This window comes from Amblyomma americanum, chromosome 5 (genome assembly GCF_052857255.1).
Source record: "Amblyomma americanum isolate KBUSLIRL-KWMA chromosome 5, ASM5285725v1, whole genome shotgun sequence".
Lineage (NCBI taxonomy): Eukaryota > Metazoa > Arthropoda > Arachnida > Ixodida > Ixodidae > Amblyomma > Amblyomma americanum.
Window position 1 is genome coordinate 153504553 of NC_135501.1, and position 9687 is coordinate 153514239.

General features: G+C 41.7%; 1 protein-coding gene across 1 annotated transcript; it reads right to left on the reverse strand.

The window, feature by feature from the left end:
* Positions 1-999: 999 nt before the first annotated feature.
* On the reverse strand, positions 1000-6401 carry LOC144135169 (uncharacterized). The gene is made up of 4 exons (XM_077667910.1): positions 6316-6401; positions 4415-4446; positions 2940-2984; positions 1000-1473 (listed from the first exon to the last, which is right to left on the reverse strand). Exons 1-4 carry the CDS (start codon positions 6347-6349, stop codon positions 1036-1038), a joined length of 549 nt encoding a protein of 182 aa, XP_077524036.1. The 5' UTR covers positions 6350-6401; the 3' UTR covers positions 1000-1035.
* Positions 6402-9687: the final 3286 nt, after the last annotated feature.

Consider the following 9687-nt stretch of genomic DNA (forward strand, 5'->3'; position numbering starts at 1 on the left):
AATGTATATTATGCATTTATATAAGTATACGTAAGTGCAATATAGATTTTTAATGTGCATTAGTAAAATATTTTCCTTACTTACATTGAAAATATTTTGTGAAAAACTTTTGGAGATAGTTCTAAAGTGTTACGAAAGGTTGCATAAAGTTTTCAGCTGATAAGCACGAGGCCTCAAATTTGGTCTCAGACCAAGTGGCGGAATTTGAACAGGCGCGAAATGAAAGAAACATCTGTGAGCCATGATTCAGTACAAGTTATAAATACCGAGGGGTTGAATTTATTCCGTGAATCTCTTCAGCTGAGCGTTCTTACGGCACGTAAACATATATTTACCCTTAAAAAGTAGATAGCTTATTCAGCAGGGTGATAAAAAATGACTGCCTTCCCAAAACAGTTCTTGCATGGGATGACATCAAGGGCTTTACGAAGCATTCCTCAGAAAAGAACTGTACTTGAAACGTTTTTAGCTTCATAATGAGCTTTTGCGTATTCAGGCGGGTTCTCACAGCCAAGCGAAACCTTTAACACGTTACATGGCGTTACGTCGGTCGCATTATTAGACCTTAAGATAACCAGAACATGGCGGCCTTCCTTAAAAAATTGATGAACATGGCAGTGTGATTGATGTTCTATATGTACAGCGGAGCCGCGTGCTAGAAACATGCAACCTGGAATCAAATACAGTCCCAGTGTAAAAAGAGTTTATTTTACAGTGGCGTTTCCATGTGCTCCTAGCATAGCAGAAAGGATAAAACATAATTTGTCAGCAAAAACAACCTCGGCGATGTCGTGGTGCAAACGTGTAAGCATAGAGGGTCCAACATTCATGGCGTTTAGATCTGTGCCTTCATTTTTCATGGCACAGGACTAATATCGCGACTTGAAGACAAACATAATAATACTTACACTACAACGCGCATTCGTTATGCACCAGTGTAGGCCCTGTTGCGACTATCACCGCACCTTCGAAACATTGCCATAAATATGCGCACAATATTTTCTTTCACTTATTTCACCTCTTAGTGAGCGTCTATTATTCGCCCCGAATAATCCACGGTTCGTTCCATGTTGAGTTTTTGCCGTGACACCTGCAGTGGTGTCGTTTCCTTGTTTTCTTGGCGGGAGGCACATGTGTTGAGACTTTTTCGTCAGGAAGATCAGGAGGAGTGGCCTCAGTATCTGCCTTTGGTGCGGAAGGAAAATCAGTCTTCCTATATGAGGGCTTATCTGACGACTGTCCTCCTGAGTCAGGTTCGAAAGAGGGTGATCCAGAAGACATCCCTACCACTGCCTGTGGATGTAACGTTGACTCAGATTTACCCGTCATGGAAGACATTGTTGTCCGGAGCATTTCGGTCGTCGTTCTATCAGGCTCGAGGAAATTAGTTGTTTTTGACGGCGAGGGGAAATCTGTTTCTTCCCACGGGCAGACGCATACATCGTTGTGGCATTTGCCTGCGCAGTATGGGACCTGGGGTTGGGGAGAAAGAGAACACACAATTAATGATCTTGACACCATCCCACAGATCACACGTGCACATAATACGAGCGAATACAACCTCTCTTTTTTCTGTGTAACCTGATCAGCCAAACGAGACGATGTGGATGCCTTGAATAATTTAAGAAAAATTAGATTTCAGAAATGTATGTGTTAGTTATGTAAGAATTTAAGTATATTGAAAAATTTAAGTTGTCTATATTTTGCTTAGCTCTGTACAGTTATACAGCGGTAACAATGTCCCATAGAAGCTGTTGCGAGCTTGCACGGCTGTAAATATTTGAACTCGATCCAGGCTGCTTTCGACTTTCTCCTTTAGTATTACCATGGATTGAGTCTTAAATGAATGTTTGCAACAGCATTGTAGATGTTCAAAAATATAAGGTCAGTCGTCGTTCTGCTCACTGAGCTAAGGTCTCTGGCCAGGACAGGCCTGTAAACGCATGAATTGAGCACTATCAAGCATTTACACTCTAGGAGGGAGCATCTTCAGAAGACCATAGACACCTAATTTTATGGCGTGTTTTGCTCTTTAAAATGACGCTTTAGAGATTAGAATGCACGAATCACTGCGTGGTTTTCGCGTACAACCGCTAGATATTATCTAATTGAATTTCTTCTTTCATGCTGTTTCGGTTTCATGAACCTAATGGTGGCGCTGACGGGTAGTTGATGTATAGGCCACGTGATGCACAAAAATGACAATATAAATCGTGATACTTAGTTTTAACTCACTGCAGTACATAAAACAGCCTATTTCAATAGCTGAATTACACTTAAACGATGAATCAGCAGTAATATTGCCATTTTTTTTCCTCGCGTCACCCAAGCATCGACTACACGGCACAGCCATCGCTTGGTCGATGAAACTGAAACCGAAGCAGCGTCAAGAAGAAATTCAATTATAAATTATTTAGGGGTCGTAGCCAAATACCAAAGACTGCTTCGTATACAGCAATGCTTAGCGCGTCGTTTGAAATAATAAAACACGTAAGCAAAAATTTTGTGTCTATAGTCCTTTAAGCCTATGTTGCGGCAGATGAGCTTATTAGAGCTTATTAAAAACAAACATACTCCCAGCGAACTTTCTATCCTAAGATACTTGTTGCAGACAAAGCAGCAGCAAGTTAGAAGGAAATGTAAGAGGCTATTTCAATGTGTAGAAGTGCCGGCTAAAGAAAGTCATTTGTTGCATTAGAATTGTTAAAATCGCCACACACTAATTTCCCTCCAACCACCTGAATGTCTATGAGTGCGCCAAACTTCAAGATTGTGCGGTTTAGGTAAGCGGATGTTCACGGAAGGATTGCGGCGTACATTGTGTTCAGCCATGAACTGCTGTGAAAAGCTTTCGTTTCTTTGAACTGTAGTTCGCTCGATCGTATCCCTTAAATCTGTGCTTTTGGGAAAGAATATGCTTGCATGTCAGATCTTCCTACCAGGCACTTGTCGCCAGTCTTCAGGTCTCTGCCGCACCTGAGTATCTGGAACCGGCACAAAGAAAAGCATCCGCGTTGTAATTTTGGTAGCATTCAGTTCTTGGTTACTCACAATTCCGGGACAAATACCTGTGAGCACTTTGAAATTTATTTTAATGCATATAGACTGAGTATGAGAGCAAGGCTCCGTTTTATTTATCTTGCGTGAGTATTAAACGTGCAAATTATTTAGACCATACATTCATAAAAAGCTTGCTGAAATACTTGGGGTGTGAGAAGACTCAAGTCAACATTCATGCACTCACTGGAAGAAGCAACGTATTCTTTGATTACAGCCTCATTATGTTTTAGTTCCTCCCTCGCCTGAACAACCTAGCTGTCCTATGTAAAAGCTTGTCAATCATAAATGGGCACATGAAGGAGTCAAGCATTCCAGATGGTTTTTGTAAATGCCGCGCCTATGTTTTACTTTCGTTGTCGTCTGATGTGAAGGGATGATTCGGACTACTCTACCTGTTATATATTGAAATTAAGGAACCTAAATTGAAACACGGGCAACAGACAAGGAGGGTTACACGAGACATGATACTGAAGCTCAGAGACAACGTCAAGTATTGCCTAGCATTTTTTGTTTCTCTTTGATAATTTAATGGATTTTAACTTTCTTTATCTCTAGCCATAGTATTGTTTAAGTTCTTAGCGAACACTCCTGCCAAGCTGAATTATATATTACCTTCCTGCCTTACATATCTTTGGCCATAGTATCCTACTTCTAAGCTTTCTACGAGACTGAATGTGCAAAGTCCTCAAGGAACCTTCCACTGCATTCTTCTGCATGGAGAAATTGATGTCCTTTTTATATTGTGCTCTCGAAGCATACGTAAGAAAGGTTATAATTAGGAATGTATGAACCGGTCTTCTTCTGAGTCTCAAGAGAAAGCCGGCAAAGCCTTTATATACTCAGGTGACCAACTGCTAATTCTGATCTATGCAAAAAAGGCCATGCTGGCCTTCGCAGTTGTTAGGAGAGTGGGCCAAAATGCGACATTTAGTTTCTTATCGCCATTAACTTCTAAATGAGCCATTAGAAGAAGTTAAAATTTATGTGCTATGACCCGCCTCATGTAGACTACAATTCAGTTCAAGATCGAGCAGACTGTCTTCTACTAAGCGTGGAAACAAAACTGAGAAGTGAGCCTCTCTAAAAAAAAAGGGCAGTCGAATAGGGGCAAAAATTTGAATGAGATTTTTGAAAACTTTGCATCGCAGCGGACATGGTGTCTTAGCTATAAGGGACCGTTAATTCATTTAACGCAGCTCAACTGAGCGGGATACAATGAACTTTTTTATCTGATTGATAGCTTTTAAACTCCAGATTATAATACGTTTGTTTCATATTGTTTAAGGATGAGACAAAAAAAAATCTGGGGCAAAGGTATGTTTGGCAAGCAAGTATGGCGTGATTATGCACTCACCTTAAATGCGGTGACCTTGAGAGACAAGGCCGCTGAAATGAAGACGGTGTTTCGTTTGGTGAAATGGTGCATTTACTACCTTTACCGGAAATACTTCTTTGCATAATGAATAGAAACCCTCAGCGTAAGTAATATTGGAGCTGTATATTGGAACAACATTCGAAGAAGTGTTATTTTATACATCAGCACAAAAAATGTGGTTACAGTGTTTTACCCAGTCGGTGCATATTTGGAGTGCGGAGACGCAAGAATGTTGTGAAATAAAAGTAGCCTACCTTGCTTAACTTAAACTTGGTACATGTGGCAGGCACATATTAGAAATGACGATGACGATGACGAGTGTTAAGAGTTTCGTGCTAAAGTTAACTAAAATACATTCTCGTCAACGCACGTGACTTCTACGTGAACTGGATCTGCAAAATTAGAAGTAAGCACAGAAGATGCGCTGATTGTTTGTATTAAATTTGATGTTAATTTTATCTGGCTGGTAACATTTGAAATAATAAAACAACGGTAAAACACAGATTTAGAACAATGAAAAGGAGAAGTAGTTGATAATACATTATAGAGTCGTGTCATCCTGTTAAGTTGTTCTTTGCGCCTCTCCCCGTTCATTTCGCAAAGGGAAATCGTAACACCTCGTAGTAATCCTGAGTTAAGGGAACTCACAGATGATTATTTCCTTTATGGCGCAAGGGCATCTGTGGTCAAAGAGCGCCATGGCATGCGGTATTTTTGTTTACTCAAGTTGGGGTCAGAGACCCATTTCCCAAGCAATTCACACTAAACAAGCCGAGCACCAGACCAGGGGAAAGCTTGTACTCATTATACCACCGGTGGGTACCCGGCAGCACTGGGGATCGAACCCCGCACCTCGCGCATGCGAGGCGGAGGCTCAGACCACTAGGCCACCGCTGCGGCCAGCTAAAGGCACTCTTGACAGAAAACTAAGAGAGGGGGGGGGGGGGGGGGGGGGGGCGTGGACTACCTCAGATGTATAAAAATAATTAGTTCGGTTTTATGCAGTTTAACGACCCATAGTGATTAAAGCTATTGGGACTCTGTGGTGGAGGGCCCCGTATAATTCTGGTCACTTGGAGATCTGTAACGTGCGCTGACATCGCACAGTACATGGCCCTCTAGCGTTTCACCTCTATCGAAACTGCGATCACCGTGAACTGGATCGAACCCACATCTTTCTGGTCAGCAGCCGGGCACAATAACCACTAAGCCACTGCGGCGGCTAAAGATACGTGGTGTCACACAAGAAGTTTGGTAAGGGTTTGGGCAGCTGATCAGTGCGACGTTTTAATCGTGTAGAAATTAACACAACTTTTCTATCGCACTTTCACCTTGCAATTTGATAGTGAAATTGCGGTCACATGACATAGGGCTGATTCAGACAGGCAAATGGGAACTAGAGAGAAAAAGATTTCATAAAATATGCTGAGCGTACTCGGAACTAAGATGTTTTGAACAGTGGTCCGCAAATACATATATTCCAGCTCGAACAAGTGAAATATCGCGAGAAGCTTAATATTGGCACTTGATTGCAGCGAAGGTTTATTCTTAACACAACCGTATTAAATTAAAGGTCGACATGAAATGTCAGATCTTGTGCGACAAAGAAAAGTGCTGAATTGCAAGCTGTAGATCGGCGTAGGTCGCTTTACGGTAAAAATAAAGTTGTATAGCATGATTTATGGCTAATTTAAATGTACTTGTTAGTTGATTGCCGGAGCTACGAAGACAACGATACAAAAAGAGATTTATGGAAACAAGAAAAACACGCGGAGAGCTTTACGTCTCATTTGCGGACCTATTTTGGACGAGCTGCAGAGGACCATCAAAAAATCCGAAGGTACACGTAACGTTCACGAAAAATTGTTAAGTTTGCTCACCCATAATTGTGGCGGCTAAGGCCACTGGCCTCATGTCTGAGTCTGAGCGGTAGCTTCATTCGCTGACAGATACATCGGTCTTGGTGCCTGTTTAAAAAAATAACGGCGCAACCTACTCAGTCTGGTATACCTTGCAAAGGTCTTGGGAGGACTTACAAATTAATGTTACCGCATTGCATGCAGCACGTTTGATAGTTGTATTCGTAAGATATTTCTTTATGATAATGAACCAGTGGCATTCACATTGACTTTTCAGCTCCTTTGGGCTAAAGAACAACTTCGTTGTGAAAAGTTAGGCGGTGGAAACAGGTTGTAGCAAATTAATTGCTGCGAGAGCACCTCCTCATATTTCAAAGTTCCCTTCGCGGAGGAAGCCCCTTCCTCCGCGAAAGTGTTACATGGTATTGTCCCACAGAATTGAGCGCTTTTGCGCCCCCCCCCCCACCCCTCATTAATTACCACTGGGGCTCGATGTGAGCGTTCGCAAGGATTCCAAACGGCCGTACACTCTGTCTGCCCACCGCATCAACACCGATACACTAAGCTGCATCTTACACATCGCTATGTCACGGGATGCCCTTTGCAGGCATCCACGAGATCTCTATCGCCGCCACTTCCTTGCTGCTTTTTACCAAATCTGCCTCCTTATAAACTCATTTGCGGGATTTTTGAGGCAACCACCACTCAATGCGGCAGCTGCAGAGCCCGCGGCAATTTCCTTCTTGGCTTTTATGAAATTACAAACAATCCTAGCTCCGTTCTAGTAAATACTGCCACCAACACGCGCCCATGAAGATTGCCGGTAGTGTGTTGTGGAAGTGTAAAAAAAAAGCTGAAATATTATGAGACAGCCAAGATATCATAAATACAAACACTTTTTGTCTTCGTAACGCTGCACAGCCAGGAACGATGCAGGGTCAGAAGAATAAATGTCTGCTTGAGGACCGTGGCTTTGAAAGCTCAGAGCATTTATGCAACCTCTAAAATTATTAATGTTAGCTCATTTACCTCAATAATAGTCAATATATCGCAGTTAACGTAAGCTGAAAGCTTTGTATACTTGCTCGGGCCACTTTGAAAGCGTATGCTATGCTCAGGAAGGCAAAATATGCTATATTCACGGTCAGTTTCGCGTCTACTAAGATGCAGGGGCTCAGAACAAAAGCTGACATAAAGCCGCTTACAGTCAAATGCGCGAAGTATATGCTTTTAAGCCCCAGGAGTGCGTTTGTTTTTAAGAAAAAAAAAGCTTAATTACTTTCTGACGTTTGCAGTTGGAGCACGCTTTATGCTTTATAAATTGCTTCAGAGCCGTTAAAAATGCTATTACCAAGGAAACGACTTGAAGGCTCTTGGTCGCCTCTCTAGTGTTAGCGCAAGAGACATGAAGCCGGTTTGTTTGACGAATTTTTGAGTTTACAAAGTGAACCGTTTATACAGCCACGTTTAAAAGACAATGCAGGTTTTTACTGCCCAACAAAGAATCGGCGAGATGCAGCTGCAGGGAAATAGACGCCATAAGTTTCTCGGTTTCTATAGCAACATCTTTCGCGACACGTGTCATTCTAAAACGTGAACGTGGAAATGCATTTGGGCTACTTCGTTCAACGCAGTGGCGTCTCTGATGATGCGGGGCCTTCTTGTAATTACTGTTGTGATTTCAAGTGAGCATTTTGTGTGCTATGCTCAAGTTTTGTTCAAGTTCAGCGCCGGAAAATTTGGCGCCATAAAATTCCTAATACTGATAAAGCATCCTGATTTGTTTGCTTAGCAAAACGAAGCGAATGCTAAGGGAAGCACACTAAAAGAATTTGTGCTTAAAGCGTCGTTGCAGTGGCAAAAGGAAATAGAAGTAATTTTTACCAAGTTATTATGGAATATTTCAAGATGTTTTGGGCCTGATTGACATACATTGAACTATGACTGATAATGAACCATTCATGAACAGCCTCTCATAAATAACTTACAAAAGGCTGAGCATTGTGCACTAACAGGGCATGTAATACAAACATCACTCTATAGCAATGTGTTGTGAACATGCCCTATTGTGTCTCATGTGCGAAATTTCATCATCAGCACCATCAGCACTACTTCGATAACGCGAAATATATCCGTAATATATCTAAATGTTGGCGCTTCGACACAATTAGTTTGGCTTATGTTTTTCCGAAAGTATTAGCAAAAACCTTTCTTTGAGACAGTCCATGGTCGCGGAAGGCTGGGTCAGGTTATTTAATCGTATTCGTCAACCAGGTATCCTGAATTGCGAAAGAAAGATTTCTGTCTGCCTCTTTCCCTTTAAGATGGCTGGTAGGAAGGTTATTTCCGCAATATCAAGAGTATTCATGCCAGAAGCAGAGGTGTAGCTAGCTTTCTTGTCTGACACTGTGCAGTTGCTGTGTCTTTAAAGGCACCCACAGATCAAAGTTACAAAACTTGTGGCGTCCACTCTTTCAGTACCGAAGTTTTCCAGTGAGAGCCAAGTAAGCCATGACGGTCTTCCGCTACCTTTCTTCTTTTCGCTACAATGCTGCCCTTTCAGGTAGATTCAGAGAAAAGAAACTTTGTAAGAGAATTCATAGATTTCTTTCTTTGAGCATGAACAGAACAGGAATTTGAAATGCTTAAGGCTCAATTAGGAAGCAAATTTGCTCTTAACTCCAGCACCTTTTATTAAGAGAACGTTCAGAAGAGTGGAATAGTTTAAAGAAATGGTCCTGAAATTTTGTCATATAGATGCGTTCGTCGAATGCGCCATGTTACCGGGAGCAAGAAGTAAGCCCTGTTAAGAGCAAATCAAGAAAAAAAAATGATTTAGTTATTCAAACGCACTATTTTAAGCAGCCTCTTGACTGGCGTTTTTTCAACAGGACTTTTATTTCATGATAAAAAGAAATGGTTTGCTGTTATGGTTCAATTGAAAAGAGCTCTGAGTATTGGCATTTTAGTGAATTTTGTTCATTTGTTATTCATTGTTCACTCATACATATAACCCATTGTCTGTGGACGCACTGCATTTACGAAAGAAAGTCGTTATGCCATAGTCTAACCGCAATGTTCCGTTTCTTGAAACTAGCTCTTCTTCAGGCATCCATAGGGGTAAAATTTTGAGAAAAAAGTGTTTTCACGCAATTTCAGGCAATTTCAGAAAGCGAATTTTGCTCACTTTTTAAAAACTGAGAGTTTTCTAGATGTTACAGGGAAGGCGGGCCTTAAATATGGTATTTCGAGTCAAAGTGAGGGATTTCTCAGCTACACATGGAAGATCACTTGCTCTGGCTCGTTAGATCCCCGCCCGCTAAGAGAGGGGAACGTTCTTGAATGGTCACCGCAACATTCGTAGGCTCTAAAGGCCTGCCATCCACCCACTCT

Coding starts and splice junctions, on each gene's coding strand:
- LOC144135169 (XM_077667910.1), bottom strand. CDS start 6,349: ATGAGGCCAGTGGCCTTAGCCGCCACAATTATGG. Junction 4,447..6,315: donor CTTAGCCGCCACAATTATGG/GTGAGCAAACTT, acceptor TCTTCATTTCAG/CGGCCTTGTCTCTCAAGGTC. Junction 2,985..4,414: donor TCAAGGTCACCGCATTTAAG/GTGAGTGCATAA, acceptor TGCCGGTTCCAG/ATACTCAGGTGCGGCAGAGA.